The sequence below is a fragment of the Vidua macroura genome, chromosome 3 (genome assembly GCF_024509145.1).
Source record: "Vidua macroura isolate BioBank_ID:100142 chromosome 3, ASM2450914v1, whole genome shotgun sequence".
Taxonomy (NCBI): domain Eukaryota; kingdom Metazoa; phylum Chordata; class Aves; order Passeriformes; family Viduidae; genus Vidua; species Vidua macroura.
In genome coordinates, this window is record NC_071573.1 from 58402780 (window position 1) to 58419092 (window position 16313).

Sequence of the window (16313 nt, forward strand, 5' to 3'; positions counted from 1 at the left end):
CCAGTTAGAAGTTGTTTTATTTCACTCTGTTCCTTTCCTAACGTTTTTCTGACCCTCCCTTTGGGGTCATTTATTTCTCACATTCGTTAGTTGCTCTTCCTGTTTGGGGATTTGGTAGTTTTAGTGAAACATTTAAAGGAGAAGACCAAGCAAACTCTCTCCTTATTTGGCTAAGAATGTTTGTTCTGCTAATATCTGGATATAAAAACAACCTAATACTTGGGGCAAAATCAGGGAGCATCCTCAGGAGACTTTCCAAGCTCCTAGTTTTGTTCAAACTTTTCAGGGGAGACTGTTTAAATCTCTTGAAAGGTTTTTTGTGTTTGGCTGTGTTTTTTTTGGTTTTTTTTTTTTTTTTTTTTTTATTTTTATTTTTGTTTTGTTTTGTTTTGTTTTGGTTTGGTTTGGTTTGGTTTGGTTTGGTTTATTTTGTAGAATAATCTCAAGATATAGATTTTACCTAGAGGAATGGATGTATGAAATTAACACAATGATGAGCTATTTCTTTGCTCTGTGATCTTTTCTTTCCTTTTCTTTCCACACCTATCTTTTTTCTATTTCTTTCTCTTTCATTCTCTCTTTGTCCTTCTCACTTTCTTGTTTTCTCATACCAAAAAATATGAACCAAATTTGCACACTGACTTTTATTTTTTTAGATAGCATGTGGTGGCACAGTTCTAAACTGAGATTTTTTTTTCTTTGGACTTAATATCCCCAAATAGATTTTCTACTCCCTTCATGTTTGTTTGTTTTAACTAGGTCTCTTGGTATTGTAGCAGCTCAGGACAACTTTCCATATACTGCCCTTCAGTTCCCACAAGAGTTAAATCCCAGGCTTTCAGCTAGATGAGTTGCCAGCTACTGAGTGATGCCATTTGAAGCTCAGCCTCAGATGATGAGCCTGGGACCTTTTATTTGGCATGCCTCAGACTTTTGGAGCAATGGGAGGACTGCACACTTCTTTTTGAGTCATGGTCAGAGTCACTATTTGCTCCCCCTCTTACCGAAGGCAAATGGTTGGAGAAGGTAAACTTCAGCTTCTTCAAGAACGTTCTTCAACAGCCTCAGGGAAATCTGAACAAACCATGGATGTATCTGGAAGAAGAGGATTCTTTCCATCCTCATCTCTGAATGCTGCCATGAGGGAATGACCTTAGTAAGTCGAGAATTTTTTCCTCTTTGTTTTACTCTCCAGAGAGAAAACTCCTTTCCTATAGTGATACAAATCAAGAACTTGCTTGACTATTTTCATACTCTGTCGCTTTTTCATACTTGAGTCTTTTAATTCTCTTTTTCCTTTCCTATTTGTTTTAACTCTTGAAGAAGATAGCTTCTCCTCTCCTTTTTTTCTGTGAACCTTTCCTGTACTTCCAGCAGCACCTTCCTGCACTTCCCGCTTGAGCACCTTTCCTCTGCCGTTTTTGCAGAGCAGTGCTTTTGGGAGGCTTGCCACGCATTCTGGTCACTGCATTTACTTGTTGCATTCACTCTCCCCTGCCACATCTCCAGCTATGTTGTTTGTTGCCTTCAACTGTCTCAGGTGGTGGCATGGTCAGCATACAGGTGGGATCATCATTAATGTTTTTGCACAGGTTTAAATGCCAGCAAGGCCTGAAGCTTCCCAGGCTGTTTACAGAATGTTCATTCTTAGACTGTGATATCCTGTCTTAAAGAGCTGTTTTGAAACCAGGAAAAGTAAGGCTCATGAGAGAAAAAAATATGACTGGGGTCAATGGCTCTCTTTAAATAATCATTGAAGAAGTTGCCCCAGTAAAATTTCTTTACCTTGCATTTGATGCTCTTAACTACAGTTACTTAACAGTACAGGTAAATTTCATGTTAATGAACAAGGTAACTTATATGGATGAACCATGTCAGCTAGGTAAGCTTATTGTCAACAGTTAGTCCCTGTTAACATCAATAAATCCAAAAGTGTCCTGAATGTGACTGTGTATCATCACAGGGCAGCTGGGAAGTTAACAGGGAATGGGGTGTGAAATATTTGTATGAAAATCAGCAGAAGCCAATGCTACCAACTCTCTGTTTTGAGATAAAAGGAGACTTACAAAAGGAGACGTTACCCCATAACTCAGCAAAACAACAGTTAAAACCATTATAACAATGGCAGGGGATCTGAACAGATTGTGGTGATGATGATGATGATGAACACAATGTGATGAACAACATCTCCTCGTGATGGGTTAGATTTATTATGCTTGCAAGATATCTGCAGTCATGTTAAGTGTTTAGAGTGTGTGAACATGTTTAAATTATGTTATGCTGTGATAAATGGCACTTAAAGCAGGTAAGAAATTGCTCTCTCAAAACAGTGCCATTTTGCCTTCCCTCCACCTCTGTACTTGGAGGAAATACAATGCTGAATAACTACAAATTATTTTTACTTAATTAAATCCCTTTCTGGAAAACTGATGTTGGTATCAATGTTTTTTTTTTAAACCAAAAAAACCTATGAGCAAAGTTCACTTGAAATACATAAGTTTAACTTAAAATTAATGCCATTAACTTCAAGAGGAACTGAAGAGACCTCTCTGGGAACAATCTAGTGCTCTAACAAGAGCTACCAATGCCTTTTGTCACGACTATATAATGAAACTGTGCAATGTGATGGGGACATTGCTTGTCCAAGAGCTCTTTAAGAGAATCTCTTTAGCTGTGGTTTAGCACTAACAGGCTGAGCCCCTCGGAGAAGGCGGGTCAGGATTTCTGCTAGCATGATGGGCTTAGTGATCTTTAACATTGCCAAGAGCAGTTCTAACTGGGTTTTAGGTAGCATCAGTATATCAAATTTGGTTCCTTTTTCCAAGGCCTTCATATAAGAGCAGAAATTGAGGGTCCACAAAACAGAAGGAAAAGGGGGAGGGGAGGAGCACACAATGCTCACAGTATATTTTTATACATATTTACAGAAGGAAGAGCTGTGCTATCCAAACTTGAGCTTTCCCCATGGATGAGTCAAACATAACGTTTCATCCCAGCGAAGGCACAGAGAACATCTCAATGCACAGAAACATTTCTACACAGGAAAGGGTCTGGGAGATATTGACCCCACTTTGGGTAATTATGATCATCTCCTTCCTGGGTTTTTGTGAAAATGGAATTGTCCTCTGGTGCCTCTGCTTCCAGATCAAAAGAAACCCATTCACTGCGTACATCACACACTTGTCCATTGCTGATATCTCCTTACTGCTTTGTACGTTTATTCTGTCAATTGAGTACATTGCTGGCTTTGGATTTGCATATGGTTTTTACTATTATGTAACCACCACACTATCTATTGTCTTCCTTCTTGGCTATAATACTGGTCTCTATCTCCTGACAGCCATCAGTATTGAGAGGTGTCTGTCTATTGTTTACCCCATCTGGTACCGATGCCACCGGTCACAGCACCAATCGGCAGTTGTGTGTGCGATTCTGTGGACTCTGTCTTTTTTCATGACAGTAGCCGAATATTTAGCATGCAAAGATGATTCAACCAAGGAACAATTTGACGACGGCAACCATTGCCAAGCACTGCTCATCTTCACATGGATCCTGACTTTCATGATCTTCATTCCTCTAATGATTCTGTCCAGCCTGATCTTGGTTATCAGGATTCACCGTAACTCCCTGAGACCTCATTCGTCAAAGCTCTACATCATCATTGTGGTCACAGTCATTGTCTTCCTCATCTTTGCCATGCCTATGAGGCTGTTGTATCTTCTGAATTACCACCACTGGTCATCTTTGCTCAGCCAGCAGAACCACGTCACCATTGTTCTCTCCACCGTTAACAGTAGCATCAACCCCCTGGTTTACTTCTTTGTAGGAAGCAGCAAGAAGAACAGGTTCAAGGAGAGCCTCAAAGTGGTTCTTAGCAGAGCTCTCACTGATGGCTTGCGGCCAAGAAGCCAGGAAGTTGGCATGAGTTTGGATATAGCTGAAACAATTTTCTAAAGCTTAGGAGGGAAACTCTAGGGGCAAATAATTGGATGTGGAACGTTTAATAAACCACTGCAAAACTAAAAGTATTTTTCATAGAATGTAAAAAGCGGAGGTGAAATGGTATTGTTATCTTTGGTGGTTGAGCAGTGGAAAAACATGGACTAGAATAAAGATAACTTTTATTTGGTTTTTTTTTTTTTTTAATTTGTATTTTCTTAATTATTCAAACACATGCTACATCCTGATGTGACTATACCAATCAAAGAAACCACAGTGAAAAACAGATATGCCAACAGAGAATATAAAAAAAGGACACAGAAATATGTTATAAATAGTGTGACATTTATAAAAGCACCGAGCACCCATAAATGCTATTGAAGTCATCAGGGCCTGTGTGCGTTCACATTTTTAAAAGTCAAACCCACTAAACGCAGGATTCACATTACATACTGGGATTTAATTTCAACTGTTTCCAGCTCGCTTAAGTGCGCAAAAGAGCTGCTCCCTGGGGGAAACAGAGGAAGAAATCCACGTGTGACAGTAAGTCCCCATACATAGCCAAGCACATACGGTGTAACTTCAATCTAAGCAAGACATTTAAGTATATGTTAAATGGCCTAATTAATCTGTTGTTAAACTTCAGAATTTGTTTTCAAAGTATGTGTTGCATAATTTCCACTGACACCGAGATGTCTCTGAGTCCTTGGATAATTCGGTACTTGACACATAGGAGTATCTGGCAACACAGTGATGTTGCCAACTCACAGAGGGCTTTTGCCTTAATTATGAAGGGTGGGGCGGGCTTATCCCCAAAAATGTCAGCATTCCTGTATGTTTAGATATTCAAGGAGTCTATGAGAAAGTCAGTCCCAATATTTGCTGTCCCAGCCACATATGTAGTATTTATCTCTTTGGAGAATGTATATTCTCTGTGTGGCTTCTCTGTTTTATAACAACCAGCTTTGGAAAAACAGAAAAAAGAAAGGTGCCTCACACAATGAATGACTGGAGCCACACACCAGCCACACTGTTCCAGCTGCCTGCCTCCATCTGTTGTACGCCAGGGTACTGGGGCTGGTATTTTGTGGAGTTTAATTCCCAGGGTCACTTGCCCAACTATAGCCAAGCTGCAGAGTGCAGAGGACAACAGGAAAGAAATGATGGGGCCAGATGAGCTTTACCACACAGAACATGGGAGATCTTGTGAGACAGAGCACTGTGGCACTTTCAAAGAGACACACATTTGCTTCTGGCCCCCATGGAGCTCCAAATTCAGCAGGAACTGAGACCTCCCCTCACAAGCAAAAGCAGCATCTTCAGCTTCCCGCCAAGTTTCCATTGGCACACTTAATAGCTAACTGGGGAAAGAAAAATACAACCCACCCCTCCTTTGTTGAAAGATTGCCAGTCCTGGAACAAGGAAGATTGTAGGTTTAGACAGAGGATTGGATGGGAATTCATGTAGAAAAAAGATCTCAGAAAGGTAAATGTTCTTTCTACACCTTCCTCCTTACATTAAAGCATTGCATTGTGCCATTGTAGAAGACTTGGGAGAAGGAAGAGGTTACTCCTACATCTTCCTGAGTCCCTCACTCTATCAAAACCTTTATCTGTGACAGCCCCTCCCCCTGTCCCAGTTTCTGTCTTTGAAACTCCAGTCCCAGGCTTGTCACCTCTACTGGTTCAGGCAGTAGATGAGTGGCATCTGCTTCTCTCTTAGGGCAGAGATCTACTGTGCTGCTGGAATGACACATCAGCTGACCTGCACCCCATTGTCGATGGGGAGTGCAGGAGAGGGTGTCTGTGGACACCTTGTGAGGGAGGGCCGGGGGAAAAGTCAGTGTGATATCCACGTACAAGTGTCGTGTGTGTGCACGCAGCTGCTGAGGGCTGGGGGACTGTCGGGAAATTTGTCAACACTGATGAATGCCATAAACTTAACTACTAGGGAAGATCTAGCCCTGACTTAAAAACCCCCAGACTTTCCTTTAAAGCTGTTCCTTACCCTTACCTCAAAACCCTTTACAATAATCACACAGAGAACCAGAGAGAGGGGCAGCATTGCAGGAAGCATCTTCAACACGTGCTTCTGCTATAACCACACATGTAACCCACTTCTCTGAGTGATTCAGGTGAGGCAAGGCATATGATTTACAGTGCTTAAACATATCCAGATTATTACAACAGGCTTGGGTTAAGGATCACTATGCAGGCAGCCAGGGCAGTAGATCTGAAGAGGCAATAATATGCAGCAGGGCAATCAGAATGCTTGTGAGCTGAATAGGTGCTCTAGGACTTTTTGCTTCTTACTGCTTTTCACCTGGCCATGCCTCCAAATGTTTCAGATTTTGGACAACAATCCATAGATCAGTTCACAGAGCAACAAAAATTAACACTCAGCATGAGATGAACATCCAGGACAAAGAAGAATTAACATCTAACAGTTGAAAAATTATTAATATTTTCCAGTGGATAGATAAAAATAACTTAGGGATGTTCTTTCTTCCTTATCATAGCACCTGGTGACTGTTCTCTGTGCAGACAGGCTGCAGTACAAGGGGAACTAATAAGCACATGATTCCATGATTAAAAAAAAACCAAACAAACCCCAAGACAGGGAAAATGTGACAATGTTGCACAACAAGGATGTGATTCTCCACCAGCTTGCATTTTTAAAAATTATTTGCAACTGTGGGAGAGACTGGAATACCACTGTGCAGATCAGATGGTTTAGGCACTCTTTAGTGGCCCAGATCAGGAAAGGTTGTCTTGTGGGCCAGGTACTAGCTATGGAGTTTTAGAGATGAGAGTTCTATTTTCATGCAATATTGGCATCTAATTTTTCTGTACCACTCTTTCCTACCGATAAAATGAGTTGTATTATTTTGCCTCCAGTGTTGTGCTTTCACATTTGTACTACAGGCACTTCAGAACAGCAACTATCTCTTGGTTATCTCTTGTAATGTCTGGGGCAATAAGGATGTAATTTTGCTGTGCTGCGAAGCAACGAATTATTCAGGAAAGTAATGTCCAGCATAGATCTTGCTTTGTTAAACCTCTCTTTACCAGGCTTCTGATCAACTTGATACTAATGAATATTGTGGGATGTAAAAGTGTGACTAGAAATACAAGGAGAGAAGTCACTTCCGTAGACACAGAAGAGTTATTGCTCTTGTAGCTACTCACTGGGTGAAGAGGATGATATGGGGCAGGCTGCTGTTTCAGGCCCAAAATGATGTGATGAGTTTATGCAGCAACTTTCCTCTATAACTCACAGACTTTGTGAACAGTCCTTGTGGCAACAAGGATAGAGAGGTGAGGAACATGATATTGCCCAGTTTACTTCTAGCCTGGAGCATACCCTGGGAAATCCTCTAAGGGAAGCTGAAATGCTTCTCAGTTGTACTGGTTGCTGCAAACAACAAACCCCCCTTTCCCAGCATGAGAACAATCCACAAGTCCACAGCATTCCCTGGTAAAATTCCTCAGGTCACTTTGTGGAGTGAGAGTAAGAGGGACAGTTCCTTTGCAGGGTCCTCCAAAAATCCTAGATAGATTGTCTGGCTCTGCATGCACCTCAGAGAGACTCCTTCTCAAGTCCTCCCGCTGTGCCAGTCTCAGGGAGAGCATGATCCACACACTGGGTTTTATGAACAGACTTTGCAGTGATGGCACTGGCCAGCAGAAGATACTTTCAGATGGCACCAAGTCAAGGGAAAGCAGAAAGTCAGAGTGAGCTGGTGTGTAGCTCACACCATACAATGCTGCCTGCCATTTGTGTACCTTCTCTTCCCAACTTCTCTTCCCAACTCCATGCAGAAATAATTCATTAAAATCCACTGCACAGGGTTTCTGGCAATCCATCCAACTGGAAAGCCAGTTTGCTTTCTATTTGGTTGCCCAGGCACTTGTGTGATGTCCACATGGAATTACTTTCTTTTCCAGTTGACTCATACAAGCCTAAAAGATGAAGCATCAGGATCCACATTCAAACAAAAGTATTATCGGCGCAAAACTTTGAATTCAAAGAAGAGGTACTGAGATAGCCTGCATGATTCTAATACTTCTTCCTTGCATATAACATTCCATTTTTAATTATATGATTGCAACCTATTTTTTTCTCCAAACTGGACTCTTGCCTCATTAAATACACAAGACTAGACCTGCTGCTGGTTTAGTTAAGTATTTCTAGAGTCCTTGCTTCAGTTTCAGAAATATGAAGGGTAGGAAAGGGGAGGGAGTGGCTGTGGCTGTATCCATCTGGCCCCAAATCCTGTCTCCAGCAGTGTTCACAAGCAGATGCCTACAGAGGAGAAGGAACAGAGCAAACACGTATCATGCTTCTTTCTCATCCTCTCCAAGCCTTCAACAGTTATCAGCTCAGAAACACTGTGGTCTAGAAATCTTTACACTTGGTAACTTTCAGTGGATTTCTCTTCAACAAAAACATCTGACCTCCATGGAAGCCGTACAAATTTTCTATGTCTTCAACACCTCCACAGAAGTATTTCATGGTTATTCTGAAGGATTGTCTTCAGGAATAGGAGAATGAAATTCTTACCTTGGATTCCATCATTCTAAGACCACTAAGCAAGATGCAATACAAAGCAACTAGTTTTTTTTTTCTTTTAGAGCACACTTTTTTTTTCCCCTCTGGATACAAAGCATCTCTGGAATTGGAGTAACTTTTAATTATTTATTTCTCCTGTTAAGAATTTGCTTTATAAAAAATACGGCTCTTGAAAATTGGACATTGTAACAAATAGATAGCAATTTTAATGATACAAGTTAACAGATATTTGAGGTAAAGAATAAATTAAAATATTTATAGAATCAGTATTTTTAGGTATAGTCTACAAAGAGATGTGAAACTTAACAGTTATGTACAGGAGATGGAGTGAACACCTTGGTACCACTGTTCTATCTTAGAACAAAAACCCCATTTGCTTAAATGCATTAGAGGAGGGTTTGGTCTATCTGGATTCATTTTTTAACTCAAAGAGTGACATCTGTGTTTCAGATATAATTTTTTTATATTATTTATAGGAAAAAAGTTCTCTTTGTTACAAGTCAAGTATTTCCAATGAACACATATGCTAAGCTCAATGACTATACTCAATTAGATGCTACAGCAAAATGTAATTATTTTGTGAAAATAAATATATACAACCAATAATTTTTGTTTGACTAATTTTGATTTTTTTTTTCTTTCCCTGGGCTTGGCCTGGAATGGACCTGCCCTTAGCCAGGGGACAGGCTGAGCCTGTCAGACCAGTGTCTGAACAGTAAACAACATCTCTATTGCTAGCCTCGGCCTGGCTGAGGTCCTCTGTAAATATAGCTCTGCTCAATAATTATATTCTTCATATTATCACCTCTCTTCTGGTTCATTTATCTGTTAGCATATATAGCATTTCAGTACGACACTGACCTCTGTTTCTTAGCAGGATTCAGTGTGGAGAAACTTTTCTCTGTACTTTTCTGTGTCTGGATTTGATGTCACCTCCTAAAGCATCATCCAGCCACTGCATGTGCCAGCCTGTGGGTTCTCCCTTGTTTAGTCCCTGTGGCAGGAGACTTCAAGCCTACAGCACAGCTATTTTAACTCCCTGGGCAGACACAATGAGATACATGCCATGCATCTCTCAGCTTGCTATTCATCCTGAGTTTCCTGCTGTGTACTCCACTTATACTTCCCTCCAGTTTCAGCATTCACATAAGGCTTGTAAAATTCTGCAGATATTTGATCCCTCCTACCCTGTCTATTCAGAGTCACTGCAGCCATCACGCTCTTCTCTTGGCCGTACTCATGACATCATGTCCCTCCTGTAGCACTGGGATAACAAAACACACTGTCCAAAGGACTCAACAAGCTTTTAGCATCACTGCTCATCATCAAACAGTCTCAGTCTCCTCATTATTGCTTTGTGTGGAGCAGCAAGAAAGAAAAGACACAGAAAATCCCTCCAACTAGTTTTATTGAAGGCTTCAAAGACAAGTCATTCTTAGCTCATGAGAAAGCTCCAACACCTGTTTCAGAGAGCAGGCTCTGAGACTGGAGCACACATTAGAACACTGAGAAGGAAAAGTTAAGGCAAATAATAATCAGAGAAAACTATTTTCTCTCTTGTGTGGGACAAACCTTCTATCCTATTTTGGATGAGAACACACATGGCATTTCCTAATATTACTTTATTTCAGCTCCTAAGGCAATAGCTGACTGATAATATCAGTATTTATTGCTAGAAATTTTTCCACTACAATGTTTATTCAATTCAGTAAGGGTGACCTGAAAGATTTTCTTCCCCACTGCAACATCTATCATATCTTTAAATGTCATGTCAGTACACGAAAAAATGCCAGAAAATTCTTTAAGACAGTTGTCATTCCATGTCTATCTGATGCATACTTCTTAGCACATTCACTATCATATTTGTACACTTTCTGTTCATTTTACTCTGGCTCTGACTGAAAAAAAGAAAAGGAAAATCTGGATTACTGCACTTCAGATGGTAATATCACAGATTCAAAACTGTGCAGTATGGAGATCTCCTTCTTGTCTTGTGATCCACATGTGCAACCGGTTTTTATGATCTACTGTGAATCTCTAATTGAACCATTTATTCAATACTGTAATGGTTTACCTGGGCCTTCATGTGTATACTGACACTTATTTTTCTCTACCCTATCTCCTTCAGCAATTTGTGAATATAAAACATCTAGGGCAACATGGTATCTATTAAAAAAAAAGGATTGTTACTTTTCTTCTAAGTAAGTTAATATGTACACTTCTTTCTTCTACTTTGGATATCTTAAAATGCTTTACAGACAAATGTAATGGAAATAAAATGCATGCCTAGAAGAAGTTTAATACTGGCCTAAACCTATTTATGAATGTGGCTATAAAAGCAGATACATATGCATGGACAGAATATATAAATGAATCATCAGAATATATCAACAAATTCTAGCAAGGGAATCTAGAAGAATCACCTGAATAAAGTATACCACATATTTTAGTCCTCCACAAATATCACATTATGCAAGAAATTTCTTGTTCAGTTCTTTTCCCCTGAGGCGACTAGGAAGAAAGAAAATGTAGGTTGAGCCTTGATGCTTTAAACAAAACCAGTTTGGTAATTTCTCTGTTGTGTGTGAAGTTTGTAAATTTTTAAGTGTGATGTTGAAAATAGCATTTTGATTTTGGTGCCATTTGTCTACATAGGAAAAAAGAATTTCTTTTTCTTTGTAATTTCCCATTACAAAGAACCAGGAAAAATACAGCAAACCAGAAATTTATCAGCTACCTTGTAACAATCAAGAAGGAACAGATGACAACATGTTTCCTTACATAATACTACTGAATTAGGTGAAATAACTACTGAACTAGAAAAAGAAAAGTTGCCTATTGTCTTACAATAAAAATACAACATGACGAAGTAGTAAGACTTCCAGATGATTCATTTTTTCACTTCAGCTCCGCACGAGATATCTGCAGGTTTTTGCCATGGTAAAAAAGTGGTCTTTACATATCCTGTACCAGCTTGCACTTCTTCCAGCCAAGGATCCACAGCTGTTTCCAGCTTTAGGCATCGCTCTAGGTTAGTGCTGTGGTTCAGACCCAGCTGGCAACCAAGACCCATGAGCCACTTACTCTCTCTTTCAGGTGAGAACTGGAAGGGTAAAAGTGAGAAAACTTGTAGGCTGAGATAAAGACAATTTAATAGGGAAAGAAGAAGCCATGCCACAAGTAAAGTGAACACGGCATTCATTCACTGCTGCCCATAGGCAGAGAGGTGTTCAGTCATCCCCAGGAAGGTTGGACTGCATCATGTGCAACAGTGAGTTGGGAAGACAAACACTGTCACCTCAAACATCCCCCCCTTCCTCCTTCTTCCCCCAGCTCTACCTGCGAGCATGATGCTGTGTGGTGTGGGATATCCCTGTGGTCAGTTGGGGTTGGTTGTCCCAGCTGTGTCCCCTCCCAACAGCCGGTGTACCCCAGCCCTCTTGGTGGTGGTGTCGGAGGGGGGAGGGATGAGAGAGGCAGAAAAGACCTTGATGCTGGTTATTGCTGCTCAGCAATAACCAAAACATCTCTATATTATCAACACTAAGCTTCTAAGCCACAGCACAAAACAGCGCCCTTTTCAGTGCAAACACCGAATACAGCACGTAAGGACTTTCCCAACAAGACAAAGATTTCACATAAAGTCAAAGTGTTCAGACAAAGCTGACATTCTTTTACAGTATCATTGAACAGTACCATCTAGATTAGGAAATGTCATTAATTATCTCCCTAACTGCATTGGGAAGCCTAAACCTAAGTCTGCAAAACAAGGTCATCAGGGACTGTTTTCCTCAATTGTTATAAAGCAGGATAACTCATCACAACAAATCAGAAGGTAGCTCTTATCAAGAGCTTGCCTTTAAAAATGCTAAGGAGAGTAGATGTAGAACAGAAAGAAGTAGAAAGCATTAGAAACAAGCAGCAAAAAGAATAAGGAACATTCAGAAGTAATGGCAATGGGAGTCATATTAGGAAGACTGAAGTGCAGAATAGCAAGCAAGAGAACAGGAAAGAAAAGGAAACTAACCTGTGAGTGGCACATCTGTGCTTTCTGAAAAACTGCACAGCTCCACAAAAGAGCCTTATGAAGTTTCCATGAAGTATAAAAGTAATTACTTCAACATAAGCTTACAGACAGATAGAAAGAAACTGTCCAGACCTCACAGGATAAGGAATTTCCCACAATCAAAAGTAAAAACAGCTCTGGATGCAGAAAAAATTTTTGTTCCAATTACTGAAAAAAAAAATAGAGATCAGATGTGAGTGTTAAAGGGAACTGAGAGAGTAGCAGTAAAAGTGAGCTGCCTCTCAGCCAGCCTGACCTGCACACCTGATGGTGGCCACATGAAGCAAGAGTGTGAGCCAGAAGAACAAAAATTGATGCGATATTTGACACCTAGCAAGATGAAAAGAAGAATCCTGGAGGAGACCTGTGTACCATCAGTTATTCATGACACTGTGCCTACTGAAAACCACCCATAACATGGAAATTGCAGCACAGCTTTCAGGTGTACTGGGATTTACTCCACATAACTAGCAGCCATTGTGCTGAACTTCTCCTGAGGGAAAGGAAAAGGTAAGATTAAGACAATGACATAATTTCAGAATATTTTAACACTCTGCCATGGTACATGGTTAGCTGAGATGCCAGTATGATTAAGCATGGGAGGTAAATACTTTATAAATCATACTCAGAATGGCATATTCTTATGGGCTATTTGCAAAACATAGTTTAGGCTATAAAAATGACTAACATAGCTCCTGACAATTTCTATTGCATGTAGCTAGCTTTAAGCATGGCAGAAAGTCCATGAATCTTGATGGAACTGCTGCATCCACCAGATTATGAAGGCTAAGGAAAATATGTAGTAAATGGAAACAGTCACATGATTGGAACTTGTAAACTTTTACTTCATTTTATTTTAAAGGCATTTGCACTTACATTGTGTATTTCAGTATTTCTGCAGCACCCTTGCTGTGTTGCAACATTGGTTTATTGTTAGGTTTATGCTTATGTATTAGCACAGCAGATGAAAGAAGAATTTCTGGTTTGTTCCTTTTCCTTTCTAACTGGTATTTTTCTTCCAGGTATTTCAATTTCTTTCCTTCTTGCTAGAAAGCTGTTCACATACTTTCCTCTGTATGCAAAGAAACTGCTCTGAAGTCTTGTGCAAATATAAAGGCCTAAGCATTCACAGCAGTACCAAAAGTGAAGAATGCCACTCTAAACGTCTTCATTCTTTTGTCAGTAAACAACTTTGAGTTAGCTCTTACCAGATAACTGGAATTAACTGTTTCTGCACTGCCAGGCCCTGACACTGCAATAATTATTGTATTCCTAATGTTACCAAGGTGAGCTGTCACATTGTCTTCAGTGGAGTCACTCAGGGACTTAAATCTACACAAAGAAAATTTCAGGGATAAAGCTCTATTTGCAGAAACCTGGGTAGCTAATAAGGTCAGCAGCTACAGAATGTCTGCCTGCTCTGCTGTCTGCAGTGAATTTCCTGGCTGATTCATTTTTAATTGAAGTTGGTAAGCAGAGATTGGATTTCCACCAAGTCTTTTCTACCTGCACTGCTCTGTGTCAAGCAAGTGATGCCAGTCCTGCTAGCAAAGCAGCGAAGTTTAAGAAACATAACCACAGAAATAACAGATCAAGTATTCTTTTTGTCGACTGCTTTTGTTTTTTTGAGCCTTTGATTTGGTGTTATCAAGCTTCTCTTTAAACTATACAGGCTGGAGTCTTAAAGGCAGACAACAGAGATTCTTGGGTAATCAGATTTGGAACTTTCAGGAATCCACTGAAGGTTAAAACAAAAGACAAAGAATTGACAATAATCCATTATATTGTAGTAGAAAACTGTAGAGGACAATAGCATCTCCTGAGTCCCTTTTATGAATTCTTTTTCTGCAGTTCCTCTGCCCCTTCTGGAGCTGGTGGTGCTGTTTGTGCAGATATGCAGCGAGCCTAGTAAGTCAGGTGACAGGTTCATCTGCAAATGTGCATGAAACAACCAGAATAGTATGCCAGCTTTCAGCCAGAGCAGCATCTTCAGCCAGCTGACTGCCCTGCTGCAGAGCTAACACTACCAGAAAGGTGGGCTGTATCTGAGAGAAAAGAGAGGAAAAGGAGATCAGGGCAGCCTGGAATCACGCTGAACTGCCTGAGAGGCAGATCTGCAGTGCTGTCTCATTCTCATGGATGCTAGGGAATGGGGCAAGAAAAACTATTTCAGTTTTAGGCCTTTTTCTGGGTTTTTTTGCGCAAATGGCTTTTGGAAAGTATTCATAATTAGAGAACGGGATTTCTTCACATAAGACAACTGTCTGTTTAATGAGTGTAACTTTTAATTTTCTTTCTCTCTCCCACCCTTATGCCTCTTACCACTCTCAAAGGCGCTTTTCATCTTAACTGCACTTTCATAAAAATTTACTGCTAATTAATTCCCTTTTCAATCTTTATGCTGCAGTAAAAATTTGCTAAATCTTGGAAATAATTATGTAAGCTCCAGGCTAGATCACTTTTTTCTGTAGGCCAGGAGGTAGGCAGTGGAGGTAGGACAGTGTGTGTTTCACTTCCTGCTGTCAAGGCTGCTGCCTTGTGCAAGCCTCCCCTCCTGCCCTCTGTTTGAATTGAGCGTAATTTCTACACCACACCAGCCTCCCTGCTGCAGTAATGATTTTTGCAGCCAGACAACTAAGCACTGTCATTGCCTCCTCAGCCTTCATCCCTAATGGGTTTCATTTCCTGATCTCTCACAAGATTTCACTGTACATTTTGAATAACTTATTTAAAACCCCACTTAATGTTTTCCAAACAGCATTTCTTTGATTCAACCACCAAGCCACAGAATCAGAGAATGGTTCAAGTCAGAAGGGACCGCAGTGGGTCATCTGGTCCAACCTCCCCGCTCAGGTAGGGTCGTCCCAGAGCCCGTGGCACAGGATTGTGTCCACATCATTCCAGTGACGGAATCTCCAGTGAGGGAGACCCCACACTCTCCCTGGGCACCCTGCTGCAGTGCGTGGTTACCCGCACAGAAAAGTTCTTCCTCGTGTTCAGATGGAACTTCCTGTGCATCAGCTCCTGCCCGTTGCCTCTTGGCCTATTGCTGGGCACCACCAAGGAGAGCCCGGAGGCATCCTCTTGGCGCTCCCCCTTAAGACACTTATAGACATTGACGAGGTCTCTTCTCCAGGCCCAGCTCCCTCAACCTGTCCTTGTTAAGACTTGCTCCCGTCCCTTAATTGTTGCCCTCCGTAGGACACGCTCCGGGACATTCCAACCCAGGGGCAGTGCGCCCCACGGGCCGAGCCCCCGCGCACCTCAGCCGGCCGGACAGCAGCCACGGGCGCAGCGCCGGGGACAGGGGTGCCGGTGTGGCGGTGTCCCTGTGTCCCTGTGTCCCGGTGTGGCGGTGTCCCTGTGTCCCGGTGTGGAGGTGTCCCTGTGTCCCTGTGTCCCGGTGTGGCAGTGTCCCTGTGTCCCGGTGTCCCGGTGTAGCGGTGTCCCTGTGTCCCGGTGTGGCGGTGTCCCTGTATCCCTGTGTCCCTGTGTGGCGGTGTCCCTGTGTCCCGGTGTGGCAGTGTCCCTGTGTCCCGGTGTAGCGGTGTCCCTGTGTCCCGGTGTGGCGGTGTCCCTGTGTCCCTGTGTCCCGGTGTCACCGCACGGGCCGCGGGGCGCGCATCACGTGAGCGCTGTGCCCGCGCATGGCGGCGGTCACGTGACCGGGGCGGGGGCGCGCGGCGGTCACATGACGCGGCGGCGGCGCCGCCTGACGTCCCGGGGCAGCCCGGC

At 41.8% G+C, this 16313-nt stretch overlaps 1 protein-coding gene and 1 long non-coding RNA gene across 2 annotated transcripts; one reads left to right on the plus strand and one right to left on the minus strand.

Moving 5' to 3' along the window:
• The first annotated feature begins 2964 nt into the window (after positions 1-2964).
• Positions 2965-3954, plus strand: MAS1 (MAS1 proto-oncogene, G protein-coupled receptor). Its single transcript, XM_053974442.1, has one exon. The coding sequence runs from the start codon at positions 2965-2967 to the stop codon at positions 3952-3954; it is 990 nt and encodes a 329-aa protein (XP_053830417.1).
• A 9448-nt stretch (positions 3955-13402) lies between these two features.
• On the minus strand, positions 13403-16182 carry LOC128805021 (uncharacterized). Its single transcript, XR_008436245.1, has 2 exons — positions 15683-16182; positions 13403-14617 (listed from the first exon to the last, which is right to left on the minus strand). It is a non-coding gene; the product is annotated as an uncharacterized LOC128805021 (long non-coding RNA).
• Positions 16183-16313: the final 131 nt, after the last annotated feature.

Bases quoted from the DNA above. Each gene is read 5' to 3' on its own strand.
- MAS1 (XM_053974442.1), top strand. From the start codon at position 2,965: ATGGATGAGTCAAACATAACGTTTCATCCCAGCGAAGGCACAGAGAAC.